Source organism: Diadema antillarum, unplaced genomic scaffold, assembly GCF_040938485.1.
Source record: "Diadema antillarum isolate AM-2024a unplaced genomic scaffold, OU_Dant_1.0 scf00000040, whole genome shotgun sequence".
NCBI lineage: Eukaryota > Metazoa > Echinodermata > Echinoidea > Diadematoida > Diadematidae > Diadema > Diadema antillarum.
In genome coordinates, this window is record NW_027270929.1 from 378,290 (window position 1) to 402,911 (window position 24,622).

General features: G+C 39.1%; 1 protein-coding gene across 1 annotated transcript; it reads right to left on the minus strand.

The window, feature by feature from the left end:
- Positions 1-2,656: 2,656 nt before the first annotated feature.
- On the minus strand, positions 2,657-24,588 carry LOC139711224 (carboxypeptidase B-like). Its single transcript, XM_071623145.1, has 10 exons — positions 24,558-24,588; positions 24,089-24,110; positions 21,650-21,731; positions 13,853-14,098; positions 12,228-12,332; positions 10,658-10,762; positions 10,154-10,270; positions 8,296-8,395; positions 7,458-7,675; positions 2,657-2,827 (listed from the first exon to the last, which is right to left on the minus strand). Exons 1-10 carry the CDS (start codon positions 24,586-24,588, stop codon positions 2,657-2,659), a joined length of 1,197 nt encoding a protein of 398 aa, XP_071479246.1.
- Positions 24,589-24,622: the final 34 nt, after the last annotated feature.

Below are 24,622 nucleotides of genomic sequence, written 5' to 3' on the forward strand. Positions count from 1 at the left end.
ACTGAAATGTCTTAGAACAAGTCTTCATACAACAGTACAGGTAAGCAACCTTCACTTAAACTCCCTTATTGTAACTGATATGTTGAGAATTGTGCCGAATTTGGAACTCTAGGAAGAGCATCTAAGGGAGGGCACGGTGGAGCAGGGTCCTCAGTTGTGTCATGGAGGTCATCAGGAGATGCAGAAGGAGTATCGGCGGCAGGTTCGAGGGGTAGGAGGTAGGGCCTAACCAGGCGGGATGGCTAGGTGGGGCTGAACCTCAGCGTCTCCTTCAAGTTCATCATCAGATTCCACAAGAGGCGATGTGTGACGAGGAGAAAGGGTAGAAGGGACCTTCAAGCAGTCGGAATGTCTGACACGGTAGGAAGATGGTCGAGCCAACGAACTTCCGGATGTTTGCACCACTCGCCGTCGATAGAGCAAACCAGGTGACGTGGTCTGATATGTTGTTATGACCGATCAGCAAGGAGGTATACGAGGGCACCAACGCAGCTGCGAGGTGGAGAAAGTGTGAGGCCTGATGTAGTCTTTGACTCCAAGCTGTATGGATGATTTCTCAGTCGCTGAACATATTGGGCAGTGATTAGACCCTTGTCTGAAAAAGGAACCTACTCGCTTGTGAGATGATCATAACATTTATATTCCCCTTGCTGACAACCCACGGGATCAAAGACGACTCTTTAGGCAGGCAGTGGCAACATCAATGATCAGAAATGTAATGGAGGCACCAGAAGGGTCATGGCGGAGTAGTTCATCTTCCAACTCACGAATTGCTTTTTTCAGCAACATGATTTCAGTCCTTGTTCTTTGCATGCCCAAGTACGATGCGAATATTGTGGGACGAAAGGAAACCAGAAAAGCCAGGAGCTGGGTGTGTGCGGATATAACTGATGGTGGGCCATCAAGAGGTCTCAATTCAAGGCAGAGTTGGAGAATGGCATCACACAGAGCCTCCTTCTTCTCATCAGTGATAAGGCGGGGATATGAGGTGACCGTTTCGCGCAGGATAAGAAAAGTTGGCGAGACAGTTTCAGCACGTTAGCCGCGAAGGGGATATCAACCACATCAGGAAGGTCACACGTGGACTGCGGGTGGACCAACCGAGGGACAGTTTGAAGAGAGACACAGTGGTTGCAGGATGTAGTAACCTGTTGGACGGCAGACTCCATGTCAAGGGCACAGAAATACTGGGACGCAACAGTCTTCAGTTGGCAGGTTGGTGAGCATTAGGGTGCTCTAACTGGACATGGATGGCAGTGAGACCATTGATGACATACCGAGGGACGACAATGGCTTCGAGGGGTGGGGGGGGGGGGGGGGGGGTAGGGGGATACCAAAGCTTGCTCCTGACGGACCTGTTAGGAGTTCGTCCTGTGCGATTGTGGCTACCGGGATCACGAGGTAGCGCTGACACCCTGAACATTTGTGAGTTTCTTAGACGGTCGCGTACCCTGGACAAGATTTGCACGAGTGCGTCGTTAAGACGGACATTCAGAATGAATCTTGATCCAAGATGGTCGAGATGTGTAAGGGGGTGGGGGTGGGGACGAGTGTTCCCAGACAGCACGTCATCATTCTGCTGAAATGCGACGTGCATGCAGTAGAGTCCTCCAACTGTCTAACAAATGTGCACACTTGACATGATATGAGTCATTGCAGTCTGGTGCATGACGACTTGCGAAATCGGACTGGACACTTGTAGATCCAGAGTGGTGGCGGAGGGACAATTGGTGTGTGCTCATCGTTGACACGAAATTGGACACTTGGGAGCTGGCAGAAAATTCAACGCGACACAACGTCTCGAATGCCTGTACACATGGTTTGTTGTCCGTAAGGACACATGTGCGGTGCTTGGACTGAACAATTATAAATGTATAGGTTGACGAGGCAGCAATAGATAATTAGGCTTCCATCTCGCATGGGAGCCAGGGAATCTGTTGTTCCCCTAGCTTGGTACTGAAGAAAACGCACAAGAGGTTTCTGATTCCTCATGACATATAGAGTAGAACCGCTGCCATGCTTCTTTACTGATCCATCTGTGACTAGCCACAGTTGGTCAGTAAAGAGTGGGGGAGAGTGGTCGTGCGGGGGAGGTAAGGGCATGCTGGGCTTCCTGGAATGCAGAGCGGAGGTCATTAGTCCAGGAAATGGCATCCGGCCGAGACTATCGACCTGCAACGACGCCATCTATAAATGGAAAGATATAGGAAGCGCAGTAGGGGTTAACGCGGGTAAGCATCCTAAAATATCTTATTAAAGAATGCATACCTTTGACGATAGATAAATGGGAGCATGCTGCTAGAGCAGCGATACGATGGGGGCTAGCCCTGAGGGTGCCCTGAGACCATATCTAACAAAGTATGGTGGTAGTCTTGGGGGAGATGGTAGTCTTCGAAGCAGAGAGGTTGAGCCCTGACTTGCTCAGCGCATGAAGGACATGACCCCAGTTATGCAAGAGGGCTTCTGGTGTGTCACCACCACCGTACAGGTCATCAGGAAGTTTGACGACAACACCTTCCATCAGGAGATCACCCAGTACGCGACACATGAGTTCTGAGAGGTTTCTGAGCCAGGCATTCTCATAGCCAAGCGAATGTACACACGCACTCCACGGAAGGGCGTAGCAACACCATGTAATGTGCAGTACTTCATGGACTCATGGAGAAGGGATAGGATAAAACGCATATGTCAGATCTGAGGCTACAATATTCCACTGGCTGATCTTGCGCAGAGTGGAATCAACATCTGGTTTAAGTGATAGTTGAGGTTCAGAATACCGGCCAACATCAGCGAAGGCAGTCACGAGATTGTAACCACCAAGGGGTTTCTGTACCAGGGAAGAAGGATTGAGGTATTCCACAATGATACCAACATCTCCATCTTCATCCTACTTTTTATCCTTGTGACGACAAGGGTTGCCAGTAATGTCCTCCTTCATAGGTAAATTGGTGATCGACGCACGGGATTCAAGTTTCCAGCTGTCATCACACCAGTAATGAAGAACACAATCACAGAACTTCAGTGTAGTTCTCCAGGAACTTTATTATCAAAGTGTAGTAATTCTTGGGCGGAACCAACATAGCGCCTCATAACAAAACAGAGTGACATAACCAACAGACCAAGGGCGCAGATTCAAGTTGAAAACTTTTCCCGGGCTATATGCGCCATTCCATTGCAAAGTGATCTAACGCTTTTCCTTGTCATTTGAATGATCTGCTTTAAAAACATCAACAGTAACAACAATCTATCAAATAAAAAATAAAATTCCATGTCTCTCATGCTCTTGCCTGCCCCGAACACTGTGGCCAAAGTCATTGCCAGCATTCGCTTGACCTTGCTGCTGTTTGAGTTATGCATTCATCTATTATACACGGTGGTTTGCTGTTCATTCACAGTCACAATTATTAGGCGGACATTTCAAACTTCAAAATACGATGGTCCTTGCCTTCTAAAAAAAACTTAAATATGCCTTTCTAGTGATGGTATAGGCACAGGTAAATTAGACTTCTGTACCACCTTTCCTTTCGAAGAATATCACAATTACCCTAAATCGAAGTAATTTAAAGGGGATGGCTAGTAACAGATCAGTGGGAATCAGTTGGAATGCTGGGAGATGATTTTTCCAATCCTTGTGGGATTCATTTAAGAGTAGGCCTACATTATATCTATTGTTGTGTGAAAATGATTTGCTTTAGAATGGTTTCATATTCAAATAATAATATGCAGTTTAATGTTTCCAGGTTTGCATGCCTGTTGATCGCCCCGACACTGTACAGGCCATTCTGAATATGAGACCATTCTGAAGCAAATAATTTTCACACAACAATAGATAACAAATGTACTCTCAAATGAATCCCACAAGGATTGGAACAATCACCCCCCCCCCCCGCATTCCCGCTGATCAGTTACTAGCCATCCCCTTAACCTATTCTTTAGTAGCAATGAATGAACTTACATTGTTTAAACTATGGCACGTCAAATACACCATAGTTGTGTGCGTAAAGTGGAAATTCAAATTTACAACTTGACACAAACTATATGCTGTGTTTATGCTAGAATCTTGGAAATGACAAAATGAAAGAATTTTTTGCTCATCCCACAACGGGGAATGAACAACAGCAAAGAGAAAATCCATACGACGCGTCGTTGCCTGCTGGTAGATTGGATTGTTAGATAAATTACGTCTGTAAAAACCTGCTTCAGTTCTTTCATTACCCTAGACGTCGTATGGATTTTCTCTTTGCTGTTGTTCATTCCCCGTTGTGGGATGAGAAAAAATTCTTTCATTTTGTCATTTCCAAGATTCTAGCATAAACACAGCATATAGTTTGTGTCAAGTTGTAATTTTCTTTGAATTTCCACTTTACGCACACAACTATGGTGTATTTCGAGTAAAAGTAATATAGTCAGCTGATAGTTGTGGTAATAGTAATAAGAGAAGTAGCAGTAGAAGTCGTATAGTAGTAGTAGAAATAACAATGATAATCATAATGATAATAGTTATTTAAGTAGTAATGGTAATTGTAGAAGTAGCAGTAATAATAATAATGATAGTTGTAGTAGTATAAGAAGTAGTAAGTTAGCGAGTAGTAACAGATAAAAGAACTCGCAAAAGCTGTACTTCTACTGCTATTCTAAGTATACAACCCTGCTGTATACGAGTAGTAAAAGTAGTAGTAGTTAGTAAAAACAAAAACAGCGATATTACTCATTATAGTAACTGTAACAATGATAACAATGAGGAAGGTGATATTTACACAGATGATTATAATAATGATAAGGGTTTGTACATAAAACTACGTCGACGTAGTTTTATGTACAAACCCTCAGAAAAATAAACGCTGATGTTAGTTCATGAGTTATATGTCATAAAGAATAGGCGATTATGCGTTTACTCCCTAATTTTTACAAAAAAAGTTACAAATATGAACAACTATAATATAAACTTGAAATTTTGAAGGACAAATCATTTACTATGTAGAGACACAATAAGTCCTCTCCAACGTTCCTCAGTCTGATCAAAATTATTTCTGTATCTTACTGTTTCATTCAAGTCGGTCTTGTTATACGATCTTACGTAACAACAATTCCAGCGGTACCATTTCTTTTCGTACCTTCAATTGATTGTTTTTTAAAGACAAATCTAATACGAAGACAAATTTCAAATGTTTATATAATAATATACAATAGATTGTACACTCTTGAAACATCCGAGTCAGAACTGACCCGGAACTGGGTCCGTTGGGGTCACACACCGTTCCGGGTCAGAAATGACAAGGAATGGGGTCAGATATGAGGGTGACCCCATTTGGGGTCTTCATGACCAACTTCCAAGGCATTTGTGACCCGGAACGGTGTGTGACCCCAACGGACCCAGTTCCGGGTCGGTACTGACTCGGATGTTTTAAGAGTGTACAAGCAAAGGTAGGGCACTCACGAAATAGTTTAGCGGTTGGTCCCGCTGTATAATTTTTTCCATGTGTGGCGAAGATTGCGTTGACCATTTCATTTGCCGCATCCAGCTGATGACGCACATTAAAGGGAGAGGCAGAGAGAAAGAGAGAGAGAGAGAGAAAGGGGGGGGGGGAGGGAGGAGAGAGAATAAAGGGTTAAAAGGAAATGACATTCGCATTTCTACCGACTGTTTGAATATGATGCAGACACGAAGGAAATTTAAGTCGAAATGTCTCCTCTCGTATAAAGTGTACCTTTAATTTGATATTGTGTTATATTTTCATCTTTATAAGTATTGTTTTCCTTTATATACGAGTGTATTCCATAATGTGTTGTGCTTGGAGCATGCGGGGGTTATCGTGCATCTCCACTACTTAAACAATCACATTGTTCGTCTGTCGACAAGAGAGTCGCATATAAGATATGTTTGTTGGTTTTTCATTGCCTACACAATTCTGCTCTTAAATACTTGTCGCAGCTTTTGCACTCTCCCCAAAGTTCAGCTTATAAATTGCGCTCTGCCATGGATTCTACGGATACTACGGATACCAAGCGTGAAAACAAAGGCTGGTGAGCGTATAATTTATCATTTTTGCGGGCCAAAGGCATGGAATACCTTGCCAAAGGAACTCCACTCATCACCCTCGGTTTTTAATATACAAAAAGAATTTGAAAAAAAAGCTCCTATATTCTCTTTGACTTTGTCACTTGGACAAATGTGGCTGTAAAGCGCATTGATCAGTTCATTAGAGATGCGCTATAAAGATACCATTTATTATTATCATCATTATCATCATTATCATCATCATCATTGTCGTTATCATTATTATTACCATTATTATCATCATCTTCATCATTATTAATACAATTATCATGCGTACTGATGCATAGGAGCAGATGATACGATTCATGACATTTTGCTACATTCTGCCATATATCATATTGAAAACGGAATGAAGAAATAAAATTGGACTTAACTGACTTGAACTTGCATTGTGCATCAACAGAATAAAAGGTGAAAAAAGGAAATGAGATTCAAAATAGTTATCACGGTCTCAAACTAAGCTGTGGAGTGTATTTGGTTCACGCGTAATTGCAGATACAGAAAGAGTCAGAAAAACAAAACACAACACAGACAAAATGAGAAGGGGAAGATAGAGAGAGAGGGAGAGAGAGAGATAGAGAGTTAGATAGCTTGAGAGAGGGATAAATATATATATATATATATATATATATATATATATATATATATATATTATATGCGAACATATTAGATAGACGACAAAGACTAAGAAAAAAGTAAAATAAACAAAACGAGACCTAGCAAAGCACACGTACAGGTACAAATAAAATGAGGAAACAGGAGGGAGGCGAAGAAAGGGAGAGAGACAGAGAGAGAGAAAGGGGGAGGGAGAAGGGAAAGAGAAATCGATTTGTTACCATGGTTACATGCGTTACTATTGTCATGTAGAATCTGTCAAAAGACAGTAGGATCCCTTCCGTTTGAGAAGAAGACACACATTCTCTTTCTAAGAAACCCCCAAATTAAGTCCCTCCCTCTCACGCCACAAAATGTGCCTATCATACCTCCCAGTAGATGGCCAAGACACTGGAAGTACTCACAACTCTTTCATTTACCCAAAGCCATAGCCAACCTTTTTCGCCGCTATCGATGTTGATTACAAAAACACCGCCCCCTCTCACTCTTCATCTGTTTTAAGACCTGAAACAAGTCAACGACCTCGATCCTCCAAAGCAAGAACCTAACCAACAACCTTATAAAACAAATGCTTTTTGAATACGAGGAGAGCCATCGAAGGCACGAGGGGAAGAGGTTGTCCTCGATTATTCTCCTCATTCCTGCTCCACATTAATGTTAATACGCCAAGAGTGAACTTGTGTTGCAAGGAATGGTGTCGAATAACCAAAACTGACAAGTGAACTGACATGAATGGTATGGATTGAAGACCAGAGTACCACACAACACCATAGAAGGTTTGTACCTGATCATCCATGTCCTTCGGAACATCTTCCTCGGCTGAGAAGGACCACGGCGAGATGACAAGCTGCGTGTAGCTGTGCCAGTCGATGAACCAGATGAAGTCCTGTCCAGCAGCCTTTTTCTCCCTGAGGAAATCGACAACGGCTTCAACCTCTTGCTCGGATAGAGCTTTTTCGCCTCGGTACACGTTGGAGCAGGGAAAAACACTCGTGCCTTCTCCTGGAAGTTGGGTAAACAACAAAAGTGAATGATGGTGTCTTAAAGTCTCAACGCATCGATTAAAACATCCTCATTTGATGAGGGAGATATCAGAAAAACAACGGAAAATACTAATACTAATGATTGTGTAGCATTACAATTTGAATGTGATTTTTCGTTAGCATTTAGGCCTTGTTTGTTTGTAGAAGTCTTAGCATACTACATTAGAAAGTAAATCAGAAGGAGAACATGAAAACAGCAATTGTAAATTAGCTATAGATAATGATTGAATATTCATTCAAAGTATGTTATATCATTACGATAACGAAAATGTAGAAGAAAAGGGAATTACTTATTTTAGTTAATATTTGTAATTGTAAGAAAAAACCCCAGCAGGAATCCGCGATCATAAGCAGCTGCTTAACATGAATCGAGGCCTGGGATTAAATTTCACAAGTACGATGTAACTTACATATGAGGGATTTGTCTTCAAATTGAATTCCAAATCAGCTTCAATATTACTGCTTGTATGGTTGATACGACCAAGTAATCAAATGTCGGTATCAAACACATAACTGAGTTTATTAAAGAGACATTAGAGGCAAATCAGATGTCATAACGATGTGAAGTATAAGCGATACCTCCCCACTCGAATGGCCAGTTCCGGTTAGGATCAGTGCCCGTGCATCCTGATCCACCGGCGTGGTCGTTGTTGGAGCGAGTTTTACGCCAGAGGCGGTCCTGCACAGCATAGGTTATATAGTCAATAAATAAAAATGAGTAAAGGTTCAACAATAGTCACCAAGAAATCTGCATGTCAATATGGGTCTGTCGCTGTAGATATTATGATAAACTGTGGGCAAATCACTGCCACTCAGACTCTTGAAAATGGTAGAAATTACAACTATGAGACAAATTCACTTGATTATTGAATTTTTATATCAAACTATTTCTTGCAAAATGCACTAATTCAATAACTCATAAAATTATGAATGATACAACAGATAAAATCATCAAGCCTTATCTTTCCTTAAAACGTGTGGTCCAACTTCTATTTCTGGTGGCCCCGGACCACCCGCCTATGTCGACATATGTCGAGTCTTAAAGCTATTTCCAGTCATAAGGGGAAATGCGGAATAAATGATAGTTTGAGGAATTTTGATAAAAAAGCACGAAAATATTCAGAAAAAATGCAAATATTACCCTTTTTGAAAAATCATGCATTAATATGAACTCAATGCAGAATTGAACTGACAAGAGCACAAAATGCACCTTATACCTCTAAATTCTGTATGTTTATGAGAAAATACAATTTTTTGTGTGTGGAGAAAAAGCAGATAATATACCTATACCACATTCCCTCAATGACCCGTTTTCTATGCACATCCAATATATGCACTATTTTTTTTTTGCATCGCTGACAATCTTCCCTAAATTGTAATGATGGTACAGTCCTCAATCTACACACCTTACGCCATCTGTGTCCTAATGTGGAGTAGTTCTTGGGCCCTAGATCACTGATAAGTCATTGTTGCAGGCATGTCATGGAATGTTTCTCTATTTTTATATACAGATGTAACTGGTCCGTACGTTGCTACACCCAGCCGTTACCTGGCAACAGGGTGTATGCACCTGCAATAGTGTTGTATTTGCACAGTGTGTTATTGTACAGTGAACAAGGAGTCTTTCTATTTCTCTCTCTCTCTCTCCTGTTCTTTCTCACCATCTTTCATTATCGCTGTCCCCTTCTTCGTTGTTTTTCTTTCTTAGCATCACCTGCGTACATATCCGTGTATGTTTTGTTGTGTAACTGTTTTTGTTGTGTAAAACTAGTTTGTCTTGTTGTAGTTAAGTAAACCGACAGTTGGTTGAAACTGTTTATTCATTTATCTGTGTATGAGGCCCCAATATCAAGCTCGGCTTACTGGGGATCCTCCTGTATGGTACCTTGACTTTTTGTTTATTATCATTATGTCTTCGCTCTTTGTCACTAAGATTTGATTACCTGTCATGTGCAAAATCAGCCATGAATTATTATGAATCATATGTTTATTTCTGAAAGTGATCAGAGTTGATTATATTGTGCCATACAGAAACAATAAAATGAAATAAAAATGAAATGAAATGAAAAACATTGTCAAAACCTGATAAGGAAAAAAAAAATTCATTTGGAGCGAATTCCCCGTAGGATACTTCGTTTTAGTTTCCATACGTATATTCGCCCTATTGACAGTTTTATATATATATATATATATACACACACACAAACACACACACACACATAAATATATATACATATATATATAATTTATATATATATATATATATATATATGTATATATATTTATGAATACATCATACATATTATGTATAGTTAATGAATTTCATAAAAATATATATAATACATTTATATTCAATCATTCATGCATACATACATACGAATAATATTATGTGGAATAGGTAAGGAAGAGAGAGGGGGAGAGAGGGGAGATCACTTACATCTGTCCACGTGTATACATATCCGTCGACGTTCAGAGATGGGACAATGTACCAGTCTAACTTGTCGATGAGTTCCTGTACGTCTGGATCAGTACCGTATGAATAGTCTCTAAGCATCTATAGACAAGTATAAAGTAAGCAAAGGGAAATGTTGATAATCAGCCTGGTATCTTGGCATATGCTTGGGCGATATGTTCTAAAAGGCACTGTATTCATCTTGACCTTGGTGACTTTACCTGGTGCTTTGCAATATTTGGGGGTAATGATGATAACACACTCTGAAATAGTAGCGAGGCTTGGTTAACACACCACATTATATCTCATTGTGTTGGTCTATCATTGCTAAAGCGCTAATACTTCTCCTACCGCAGATAAGAATAATATCCAAAAGTTATGACGATGATACACACACTTCCGAATGCATTTTTTTGTTGTTGCTAGCATGATCTCCATTTCATCTGCTGATGTTGAAAGTTTTTTTTTTTTTGACAATATTTTACTCACAGTGGCAGTAATGTACATGACTGTTGCAGGAGATATCCACTCCCTGGCATGGATACCACCCTCGAAGTACACAGCCGGCTTACTCCCACCGCCCCCTGACGAGATCTGAAGAGAGAGAGAGAGAGAGAGAGAGAGAGTCACGTGACGACTTTGTATATGTCGTCATTGAGTGAATCCATCGTCTAATATATACGCAAAGGATTGGCAGATTATGATGTTTGATTAGATTTGTATGAGGACGGTTGTGGTGGGGTTAACGAATAACCCTGATGGAAAGAACACAGGGTCCCACAGAGTGTTAACAGTGGGTTCTTATAGTCGGTACTGTGGGAAGTCTCGAATTTAATAACGTGAAAACGATTTCACACTGTGATGTATTGCATTGCATTGTATTTACAGAGGGGTCCTTTACATGAGCAAAATAGACAAACAGTTACATAAGAAGAAAATACAAACATTCAGAGAAATATTTCAGCTGTGATGTTTCACAGTGTTCACATAGTATTGCTCTGTTTAACACTATGACTTGATGAGTCACAATATGTTCATGACATTACAGCACTTTATATCCCACATAAGTATGTTAGACCAGTAGGATTACTTGAATTTGGAACATGTGACCGAGAGATGCTTTTCTCCCAGCATCCATGCAGTGTTAGTATCACATAACTATGTGATATACTTTATCGTAAATACTTTTTGCCATACCCGCGATTGGCCACTGCTAAGTCCGCGAGATGCGGTTCTAATGGCACACACTGGTACACATCACATAATCATCGATACATCAGTGTCGCTTAGTTCGACCTCGATTATCCGGCCATGTCGGGACCGGCGGTCATCCGGATAAGCGAATTGGCCGGATATGGGAGACACAATCTTAAGCCGTCCAAGCTGCCGTCCCAGTGCAATGGCAGCTAGGCAGGTTGCGTGCCCCGCAACGATGGTGTAGGCCTAATCTATGCTAGCCTGCGCAAAATTGTAGTCCCTTCTTCACAAAAATAAAATATATCTTTATGTGAAAATCATACATGTTTTACCTCATTAGATATTGAGAAACCTATCATGCACATCTTATGAAATAACAGTGAAATAGATCCATGAAAAGATTTTAAAGTCTCTGTTTTTTCTCAATTTTTGGATGAAAAAAAAAGTCCTTCACTGCGTGAACGCGTCCGGATAATAGAGGTTTCCGGATATAAAATGAGGCCAGATAATCGAGGTCGAACTGTAATCTTAAGTGTTGACTGCCGTGGACAGCGGTTGTACCGCCTGTGTTGTAATATTCAACACGATTAGAAACCAAAAATCTGTGTGGTTGATACGGAATACAATTTTATCAAATCTCAAGTTTGTTAATAGATGTATTATATAGAGCAAATTGATAATCATCTCCTATTTCTCGGGCATTTGGGATGGATAAAATCGAACATAGTCTTCAAAAGGGAAGGGAATAAAAGGAACTTGAGACAGTTTCCGAACAATGAGGAAATGGACACAGACGAGTAAAGAGAGAAAGGAATGTGTCTTTATCATTTTTGTTCAGTTTGCTTCAGTGCGTAGGCCTCACCTTTAATCCGGAAATTACTCGGCTCTCATACGATTCACTCGGCAGCTCGAACCTTGTCACCAGACCAGTATACTCAGCCACCACGTCATCAACCCATTGCTGGATCTGAAATTTAAGTTAATATTTCATATTAACCTTCTATGCTACTGTACATACAGTTTTAAATATTGTATGCTCCCCCCCCCCAAAAAAAAAAATGCATTCGGATTTTTGCATTGATAACTTCCAAAATGTTTAAACTGTCTAAATGCCTCTTCAGGGTCTTGAAACAGAACATCTTAGCTATATTTCTCAGAAAACCCATCACAAAGAAATGTAAATCATTGTAAAGCATTTCATGTGTCTGATTCTTCCAAGTATAGCACTTGGATGCTCTTGGACTGTATATTGTGTGAACACAATCTACAGAACTTGGAGAGAATGGATTCCTGACATGCTCCTCATTTCTCCTTGACCACTGAAGCAAATTGGATGGGGTTTATTGTAAGATGTGGGTAATATGTTATAATTTCATACCCTGATATTATATTTGGATTGATTTTACTAATTTTAAAGTTATCATTGCGGAGGGTCCCGGTTTTTTTTTCGGGGGGGGGGGGGACATACAGTACAGTTACATAAGTTTGCTACAAAAGCAAAGGTCTCTAGTAAGGGATAAGAAATAATTTCATATACATATACAAAATAATCAAAGTAAAATCATATGCCTATATATAACTTTATATATATATATATATATATATACATATTTGTCACCACGTAAACCTTATCAAGTGCCTAAAACTTGATTTTTTAAATCTAAATCTAATTCCATTTTTAATTAAGTTCCCATACTTAAAGTTTCCATATCCTAGAGCGAACAGGAAATTAAGCAATTAAAAGCAGTTGGTAAAATCAAAACGCAAGGGTATATCATCATCAAAGACAGCAAATTTCGAATCTCCCATCTTTCTTTTTGACGTTGAAGTTATAAAGCAGGGAGAACCTAAAATTTTCAAGCGATATGGGGGGGGGGTTCAATGCTCACAATATCTGAACTAGTTTCGTAAGTCAGACAGTTATCCATGTACAAAAGATATGGATGAAACCTATAGAATTACAAATGCATATACAGAAGTCAATTAAGTAAACAGTAGTATTAATTAATTACCCATGAACAGATATTTGCATAAGTATCACATATGAGAACAGTTCAAGTGATAGATCCAAACTGTCATGCAATCGATCCCAAACACATTGTGATGAATATATCAAAAGTAAAAACATGTAGTTGAGCATCATTTGATTTCCTATTCTTTCTTTCATGATGTGTGTGTGTGTGCAGGGGCAGATTCAAGGAATTCCGTAAAAGGGAGGCGTCTTTACAAACTTAAACCCATTTTTTATTTCTGTTGTTTAAAAAGAGATAAAGAGGGGGCGCGCGCTCGGTGCACCCCCTTCATGATCGGCCACTGGTGTGAGTGTGTGTGTGTGTGTGTGTGTGTGTGTGTGTGTGTGTGTGTGTATTTAGGTTTGTGTATTAGAACTGGATATCATTTTTCTCTTAATCGCAAAAAGTGTTATTGATCATGCAATTTGCCAATCACCAACTTATCATCATCACCGTGCCGTCCATATTATCATACCTCTTTGTAGTTGTGATACATGGTGTAGTCAAAATCGCTCAGGGCTTGGGTGGAAGGTTGGGAGGCCCGTTGTTGGACTCGTTGTTGTTCCTGAGAGGCTAGAGTAGCCCCGACATCGGCCGTCATTACCGTGAATTCCAATCCCTTGGCTGCCAGAGTGTCGCGGATGTCCGCCTGGAGGGCCGGTGGAACCATGATGTCCACCGTCGAGCCGTCTATCTGTTTCACGTCTGACCAGAAGTCGAGCTATTATAGGGAGAGACATTTACAGTTAGGAATGACAGGGTCAGTTTACCAACTCAACAGGTACTATAATCATCCTGACAAGTTGAAGATACATTTTTTTCAAATATATACAGAGCATTTTGACCGTCCTATTAAAGTACAACAGGTGATGGATGTCTTTTCGGTACTGTTCCAGCCTCATCGTTATACAGGTGTTTTGAAATGCTATTCCAGGGAATCAATATCATTAATTCTGCATCTCTTTCTAATCACCTCGGCCCCAATTATCGACTACAATTATGTCCAACGTTCGGAAAGCTTTAAAAGTTTGAAGCCTTATAAGATCTATTCGATAATTTCGTTTAAAAAAGCTTTTAGATATTCGAAGAAGATCAAAGAATCAATGTTTTTGGAGGAATAATAGGTGTGAAAAGTTAACTTAATTTGAAAGTCAAATAGTCCACATATTCATGGTTGTCACGATTTCTGAAAAAAATTGAAACAGATCAAAATTAATAGTCTAAATCTAATTTCATTTGGCAAACAAAAACTTTAAAAGTGAAAGGAACAACCATGACCAAGCAGTTTAAAAAAGGAGGAGTGAATATTTAGATTGTTGACCTACAAATTCCAAATCTCAGCTTTCGAAGGGAATGCCTTAGGCGCACTTTCGATGCAAAGAGAGTAAATGTGAGTAAAATGGGTTTTAACTGGTTGAATCTTTTTGGGACATGATGTCTTTCAATTTGAGATATTAGTAATATGAAAAACCGATATGAATAAACAACTGTCAATAACTGACACTGAAAATTGAGAGGTTTTGTATACTAAGTGTTGTTTGAAATATGAACAGAAGGTAAAAGGAGTATAATGCAATTTTTTCTTACACGATTAAAATGAAACTCATTAAAACGCTCTTTTTTTTTGATGGCTACGTCGTATCATGCCGGATCTTTTCCTTCTGAACGATACATTTTTTAAAGAATAAAATTTTATATTTATAACCAAAAATTAAAACACGAAATTATAAGCAAAAAAAATATATAAACTTTATTATTTCAAGCTCTTCCTGAATCATTAAGACGTGATTATACAGAAACATCTACTATCGATATAGTAGTAGAATATTTGAAATGTCTATCATTTGTACAATAATTAGAAGAAAAACATAAACTTATTCATGATATCTCAAAGAAACAATTTTAAGACTTTTTCATTTAAATGAATACAAAACAATTGGTAAGTATGATGGAAAGAATTAGTTGATTATTCGACGAATGTTTATAAAAATGAATTTATGTTTCTGTAAAGAGAACATAATTATCAAAGTAATTTAATTCTAAGTACTATCCTATGTACAATCTATTATTAGTAAATCAGTAAAGATGGCATACCGCAGCGGAAAGGTGAGCTATGAACGCGACAGGATATATGAAAGTTATTAACACGCCGCTGTTGAGTGTAGTTTAAACATGTTTAAACATATTTGACTAAAATTAAACTCATTTTATGATGTTGAACTGAAATAACAAGATTGCATTCACTCAAAATCTCATAAAGAGATCAATTACACTTGCCTTTGGCAATTCCTTTTTGGTACATTTACATGCATGTTCTCTTAGGAAATAAAACAGGAAAATGACGTTTCAATTTCATTAACACTATCTATTCGAAGGAGAATTTTGTAAAAGAATTGAAGAAGATTTGAATTGCATGAAACAGTATCACAATCTATCAAAAGATGATGTGAATAATGAAAACTACTTAATAATAACTATGATAGTAATATTTTATGCCCAAGGGATCCTCTTCACTCTTACCACTCCTCCTCCTCTAGAGGACCTTCTTCACGTATCATTTATATCCTAGCATTGCCAGGTGCCTCTTTAAGGGGTCATCCCACGAGACCGACACCCACGAGTCATACGGTCCACAGACCGACATCAAAAATAGGTCCATGAGTCATACAGCCCATGAGTTATACGGCTCAGGAGTCATACAGCCCATTAGTTCGACACTACACAAAAAAAGACCCATGAGACCGACACTAAGCAACAAAGGCTCACGAGACCTACACTAAGCAAAGAAAGCCCACCTGACTGACAGTAGGCAAAGAAGGCCCACGAGACCGACACTAAGCAAAAAAAAAAAAAGGCTCACGAGACCTACACTAAGCAAAGAAAGCCCACCTGACCGACACTAGGCAAAGGAGGCCCACGAGACCGACACTAAGCAAAAAAGGCTCACGAGATCGACACTAAGCAAAGAAAGCCCACGAGACCGACAGTAGGCAAAGAAGGCCCACGAGACCGACAGGATAAACAGCGCCATCTACATGTCAATACCTTTACAGGGTGTTCCATGAACGGAAAAATTACATACTGGCGGGTGCAATTTCGTCACGCTATCAAGTGAAAGATGGTAACCATCTACATAATATGAACGACATCAAATATGTATTTCTACATACTTCTAGGGGGCAGGTCTGTCAGGGAGCGACATTGTTATCAATTAGAAAAATAGAATTGTATTCTTCATGTCCCCCCCCCCAAAAAAAAAAGAGGAAAAAAACAACAACCCACAAATGAATTAATAAAAGAGGACAAGAACGATGTATGGATTGATTTCAGAGCTTTGATAATGCCATCGTGCTATTGTTAATAGGCTGTCCCAGTTTTTAGCTAGAAGATGGACAGGATGCACTTTTTACCTCTTCTCTTTCTCGATTCACTATAGTTACTTTGGCTATATTAGATATCCTACCCTCCTGCTTACACGTTTTGGAGTAAGATCTATTTGTAATTTTCTCTGTAACTATAATGTATGTAACTCAACTCAACTGGAGGTATATCTTTATCAAACGGTGATTGGCCATATTGGGCCGAATGCATAAACGCTAGCAATTGCTTGTGCTAGCCTTTTACTCGAATCCGTATGCATAAAAACAAGCAATTGCTTGCAAGCAGAAGCTTTTGCTAGCAAGCACAAGCTATTGCTTGCTGCCCGCAAGCAATTGCTGAAAAACATGCATAAAACATACCATTTGCTAGTTAGCAATTGCTTACGATTTTCCAAGCTCTGTAAAATGAGCTTGAGCTTTTGCTTAACCGGAACGTTCCCTTTTAAGTGTCATTTTCATATTTATGAAAGAAAGACCACACTTGTGAAGAAGTGGTATAAATCTACAAGAAATTACTCATAAGTAGTGTAAGAAACTTTTTCGTTTCAACAACGAGAATGTCCAGTGGTTAGCACGCAAAATGTGATGAAAAACAGGTAGGATGGCCGACTTCGGTGGAGAGCGAGGAGACCTCTCTCCACGTGCGATCTGGCAGATCGGCTGCTGTAAGCTGCAGTGATGGGAATCAGCCAGTAATACGTGTGTGTGTATAGATGTGTGTGCATGTGTCTGTGTGTGCATTTCATAGCTCTTCTGCTATGTCAGGAAATGTTTCCACACACACATGCCCTTTAAAATACATGCTGCCACACTCGCCTTTGTTCTTGTGTTCGCACAGGCGTGACATCCCTTTTGTTGAAAACGCAAGCAATTGTTTGTGCGGGACAAGCAAAAGGTATTGGCATAAGCAAAAGATTATGCATATGGATTTAAGTAATTGCTTGAGCTAGACCTTTTGCTAGACGAGCTTGTGCTTTTGCTTGAAGCAATTGCTTACAAGCAATTGCTTGTTTTATGCATTCGGCCCAATGACGACGACTGCTTGAACTTGCCAGCACAAATATGGATCAACGGGACTTGCACTTAATATAGGTTTTACCGGCCAATTTTGCTCTTTTGTCAGTCAATTTGATAAAAGGTTCATTCAACTTAGCGAAAATCCTCGTCACTGCACATTCTGTCATTCAAAATTGCAACATGTTCATTCAATTTAGCATTTCGATGAATGAAATTCGCACATGTGCCTTTCGAATTCGTAAAACGGGCATTCAAATTGGCACGTGCTCTTCAGTCATTCAAATAGTAGAGACATTGGCAACATATGGCATGTATGGATATCAACTTAGATTTTTGACGTTGGAATTTCAACATTTGTTTTGTTTTGTTTTGGATGTCTATGAAAAGGACAGCATTAGACTGAGTATGAAATGCTCGCTTTCCATGTGTATGCTGCTGAATAAATTGTATCCCTTCATTTGTAACTTGACTGTAAGAGCTAACAATAGAGGGCGCACATTTTTCTGTTTCTTCTCTGATCAATGTACCGTTCAGTAATGCGCATCAGGGAATACAAGCATGGTGTATTGCATAAAATCGCTTTAAAAAGCACAAAGATAATTTCTATCGATATTCATGATCAAGATCAAGACAGTGACGGAAGTTTGATTGTTGACGTGTTCTTTTGTTCTGTTACATATCGGCGTGTTGTCTATGGCTTGCATGCACTGTGTATAATGGTACAAACGGCTCGTGTATTAAAGCAATAAAATATAGAAAGAACCGGTTGATTATAATTACTGTAACATTTCCATATTCTTATTCTTTACAGAGAATCCGTTTCTACGTGTTGCAGATCACGGTAAGTCTCTAATCTATAGGTAGGAGGTGCTATTTTCAAACAAATGTTTCGCCTATATGCTCTAAAAATTAATGATAATAGTCACATCACCCGTCGTTGATAAATTGGATTGATAGACATAAGATTCACTCTTTCTCAGTATAGCTTTAAAGTACCTGCACGAAGAAGCATAAAACAGAATTGACAAATTGCACTGATAAGACCGCAAAATAAATCATCTACCTTGAGGTTTATAATGTCAATGTGTAAGGCGATAAGCAGCAGTTTTCAAGACCTTTCTCAACACGAATGCACTTAGCTGAACACGAAATTTACCGAGTACAGAATAATGACGTCACAAGTGGGACCTGGGTCGATATCGGATCTCTCGCCTAAAGTAAGTTTAGAGCGCGACATGTTGCTGTATAATTATCATTCAGACTTAACATGACTCAGACTTATCAAATAGGCCAGCTGGTATGATAAAGATGGAATAACAATTTCTAGGAAATCAGGTACATTTATAGTTACACTTGATTACCATAACTATATAGAGGAGATTATCAAAATAGAAGATTGAATTTGCTAAAAAGATATGTCCAAATACCTTTCTATTTTGTGTAATTATTTTGTTGAGATGTTTTTGTACTCTGGTATAAAATGGTATGTAGCTCCAGCTTCCTGGCATAATGGGTAATGATGATGTTCTGTTCGTAGACCTGGCATGATGGCCATGATGAAAGTGATTCGTGAGCCTCCCATTACAATTATTATGTCGTTCTGTTCTAATTTCGGTGCATATTGCAGATATTCATTCGTTAACAACTAAAGATTAGTTATACTGGGAAAATAGTTTCAGAATGTATAGTGATTGGGACGAGGAATAAGAATGTTTTCAAAATTTATAACAAATTGCAATGAACAAGGATGATGACATAACAGCCTCACCATATGAATACGTGAGATGGGGCTCATGGAAGCAGAACAAAAGAAGAAGGCATGCATTATAGATTCTACACAGGTGAACTTGTTGAGCAAGCCATGCAAGCGGTATTGTAATGGAATTACAGTGCTACATTTCTGAGATTATGCGAGGCTCCTATGTCATCAACATTGTTCGGTGTAATTTGTTTAAACTTTTCCGAGTATTGGTTTCTTTGCTCAAGGGTCCACAATGAATTCCAGAAGTTTATACATGGTGCTGTCGATTTATGTACTACATAGTTTGAAATGTGGAAAATAGTCCGGAATGCCCCTTTAAAAACTGAATCCTCACCTCAACCAATATTAAACAATCCATTCAAATTTGCCAAAATAGCTCTACACATTAAAAAAATCAAACAAATAATGTATCGTCAAGGGTGGTTCCAGCTTACCACCAATGTAGATAACGGATCAATCGCCAGTTCAGCGGTGCAACAGCTCAGCGGCTCAGCCTCGACTAGTATAGTTCAGCTCGGGCAACAGTGCAGGCCCCCGTAAAGGGCTAATGCCGGCGCGCGCTCACAATAAAGTCAGAGCCCAGACCATCGCCCCGACCAATGCGCGAGTACCAGTGCAATACTAACACCCTCATCTCACTAGGAAGGCGACCATGGCGACCATGGCGATCTGTGACGATTTAACAAATTGTGGCGCGATCGCCGTCCGTCTCCATCTTTAGCCTCCCAGGCGATTGCACAACGGCTTCTCTACGCTCAACCTGCGCTGTAGGCGATTGTGCCACGATAAAGCTACGACGCTGCCACATTTTTGCCGCTTTTCCAAGCCGATGAGACGCGCTGCTTCTGCGATCAAAACGATGGTATTGCTATATTCGTACGCTTATCAAGACCTCACTACAACAGTGATATAATCGGAGCGACAGTGATACGTTTACGCTGGGCTCATGCTAGATCTCAAGCGATCGGGGTATAAAATGGGTTTCATGATTGAATGTCTTCAGGCAGATGTCAGTGTCAAACCAGCATGGATATGCAGAATATGGTTGTACCTTTACATCTTAGCATTCTAGAACACACCAGTGAGAACATGATGTGTAATTGCACTATTAGTTAAGTCATTCATTAAATTAAAAGGGTAAAATGCGTATATTATGAAAGAACCGGCTTACGAGCAAACTACAAATCGTATCCTATAATATTTTGAGACAATTTTATGAAGATAATATATTTGAAAAGATTACATTTAAATTCACTTTCATTGACTTGCAATGGTATATGACAAACAAACAATGTAACAAACAGAGTAGATTCGTACTGAGTGTACGTGGAAAAATGAATTTTATACGCTTTTCTCCATGTCCACCTTCCTGTTCTGGGCATCACTTTCTTTCGTTCATGGTTGGTTCTTGTTACGCGGTGGTAATTTTCATGGGCGATGAGGGCCGCTTTCGATGCGCTTGAGCAGCGCTTGAGTTACGCCTAACGCGTTGCTACCCCGTCAGAGTTACGAATGTGGCGCTTTTAATGCGCTCGTGAGGCGATTGTGATACGCTCTAAAACCACGAGGACCTCGCTACGTGAAGTTTTGGACATTTTCAAAACTTCCGTAGCGAGGTCGCCGACCATGGCGATGGTGGCGACCCTCCGCGCTTCAGAACCGCTCAAGATACGACGGAGAAGATTTAAAGTGATCAAGCCACGATCCGCCGCGCTTTGTCAATTTTTGATGATCACCGTCTAGTGAGATGGGGGTATAACCAAATATTCGAACGGCATTGAATGGTGAGAATGTTGTAATATAGCTCTCAGTAACATGTTCTATACAAATATTCTTCAGTTCTTTTGAATTAGAACTTATATCTCAAAGAAATATTTCATTAAACTCCCCCCCCCCCACCCCGCAGATCAGACATTTGATGAGATCTCTGGTGTTAGGCTCATCTGTGACAATCTTGGACAGGTGTTGGATAAAGAATTTAGTTATTTAGGAAGATTGTTTCATTTATCTTTAGCCTACATTTTGATACGTATTGCGTTATCTATAAGAGATGATATTGCAAGGAATTTTAACGCGAAAAAGAAATCATTGGAAGAAATGTTATTATCGTTACCGTATCGCCAAGGTTATGCTCAAGCTCCCGTAGCCATTGCCGATGTTCGTCGTGGGAGGGCGTTAGACGCAATACTTCGTACCTGTGCACGAAACATTATAAGAATTTAAGAATGGTTCGAACATTTTGGGAAAACAGCCTGAAGCTTACACAGTTGTTACAGGTACGAAAACTAACTTTTCGAGATGTAAAGTGTAGCATCGTTCAAGAATGAGTTCCTGTAGGGGAAAGTGGAGCTATGAGATCGAGGAAGATGTTTTAACTGTTTGAAAGGGCAGAACATGCATCCCTGAATTTTTTTTTTCATTTATTTTATTCATTCTCCACTCAAGTGTAAGATTCCCGGGACGGCGCGGAATTAAGGATTGTCTTTTCAGTAATTGTGATAGTTAGGGCAGATTCATAGACTTGCTAAATAACATATACTAAGTTCTCTGAAAATTAAGTAATAATTTATTGCCTCTTATCCATTAAGTCACTTTTTAAATTCAGAATTGACAGTATGGTCAAGAGTAATTGGATTTTGGTAGGAGAAAAAAAAAATTGAATCATCGGCAAAAAGTATAAAGAAAGTATGTTAGATGATCTGCAAAAATCGTTAATGTAAATGATGAAAAGTTAATGTCCTAAAATACTACCCTGAGGGACGCCACATTTAGTGACTTCAAGACTAGAGCTGTGCTCGTTCACAGATACATATTGTTTTCGGTTTTGCAGGTAACTCCTGGACCACTCCAAGGCCTTCCCTCGTATACCATAATGCGACAACTTATGAAGTAAAATGTCGTGATTAATTGTATCGAAGGCCTTGGAGAAGTCCAGGAAAATACCAACAAGGTGAGAATGGTTATCTATAGTGTGTGCGGCGTTATCAATAAACATCATGAATGTTGCTGTGTTTCTGACGAAACCCAAATTGGGAATTCGTAAAAGCATAATGATGATTAAGAAATTTAATCGTTCTTGTGAATATTAATTTTTCCAAAACTTTAGATAGGGATGAAAGTAAAGAAGTAGGTCTATGATTACTTATATAAAAACTGTCACCTTTTTTGAATAAAGGAAAAACCTTAGCAGTTTTCATACAATCAGGAAAAACACCATGCAATATGGATTTATCAAAAATTTGAGAAAGTGGATCAGTAATAGAAAATATAATTGCCTTTATAACAAAATTGCTTATATCATCATAACCGGCACTTCGTCTATTATTCATTGCAGTAACAACGTCTTTTATTTCATATTTCGTAGTTGGAGCAAAGAAAATAGAACTGGGATTGGATTGACCTAAAAATTTAGCAAAATGCGTATCAGACTGTGGTACTTCTTTTGCCAGATTCTCTCCAATCATTGAAAAATAAGAATTAAAAATATGTGCTATATCGCCAGAATCTTCAAAAAATTTATAATGAAATCTAACATTCAATTTCTTTTTTTTTTATATATTCATGGCCTGTTTTAGCATCTTCCATGTATTCTTTACATCATGTTCATATTTTTCTATCTGAATCATTTGTTTAATGCATCAATTCTTTATATCTTTTATCTGGTTGAATCAAGCAAATCTCTGCAACAAACATAATAAAATCACAAACGCAATTATCATTGTAACATTATGTAATTGTAACATTGTATGTCTTTGTGAAAGCTTTCCATTTTTGAGCCCATGGGGGCATATGCACTTTGTGTCATACCCTATGCAAGCACTGTTAATTATCAATCCTTATTATTACATCGATATTGTGAGTACTGGCGGATGTTCTAAACATAAATGGGAAGAGAAATAAAAACCACATTAATTTTACGAACTACCTTATGAACATATTTGAAATACTGCGCTTTGTTGAGGGCCAAGTAACGACATTTGTCAAGGGCAAGTATCGAAGTTATTTATCAATACACCCCCCCCCGTCACCCCATTAAAGTTTACTAAATCTATATTAAAAGTTAATTTCTTGCTTTTCTTCCAACAAAGAAGGAATGTATCAGAATAGAAAAAAAGAAGAAATGAAATGCGTCAATTTCCACTAGCCTGAAAATACAATTGGAATTAGCCACTAATGTTGATCATGATAATAGAGACCACCGGGATATTTCTTAGTGTACTTAAATTCATCTTTTGTATGTATTTAATATTTCTCCCCAGGCTTGCATTCAGCAATGCTCAATGAATTAGTATAAAAAAAATCGTCACCCTTTAACAGGCGTTTTCCATGCTTCCAGAAAAATTATTTAGGTTTACATTAAAAAAAAAGATAATGAAAGGAGTGAGTAAGAAATAGATAGAGATACGAAGAGATAAAAACAGGATGACTATGATACATGTATATGATGTATATACATATGTACATGTGATGATATATATATACATATTGGTGTATATATATATATATATATATATATATATATATATATATAAATCATGGTTTTGATACTTACCCATCGTAGTTCCGACCCAGCGCTGCGCAAGTACACGCCAACAAGAGAGTAATAGTCAAGCACGTCTTCATCCTGTTGATGTCGAGTTCTCTTCTGACCTTATCATACAGTTAATCCTCAGCAATATGTTACGAACCAATAAAGCTGTTCACATGTTCACATGTTTGTTCATATCCCGTGACTCGTATTACATGGTTCATACATTGATGGGAAAAGTGAGTGCTGTGACAATTTTTTAGAAGGAGGGGGCACAAACTTCGGTAAACGTTCGAACTGTTTACAGAACTCGATAACATGACCCACAGAGCCACAATTAACGTGATAAAGGCCGTGTCACACAAGCCTTGCGTGCGACTTGCAAAGAACATTTTTTACTACCCGGAGGTCCCCGCAGATGACCCACACATGACAGTATATAGCACGTATCTCAACCGTAGCAGCCCGGAGGTGCGCACGCGAATCTTTTTACCTGCGACCATATTTAGGCCCTGTCGCACCATTCCGGGCAATCTACGCGGGCTTGTTGGGTGCAGG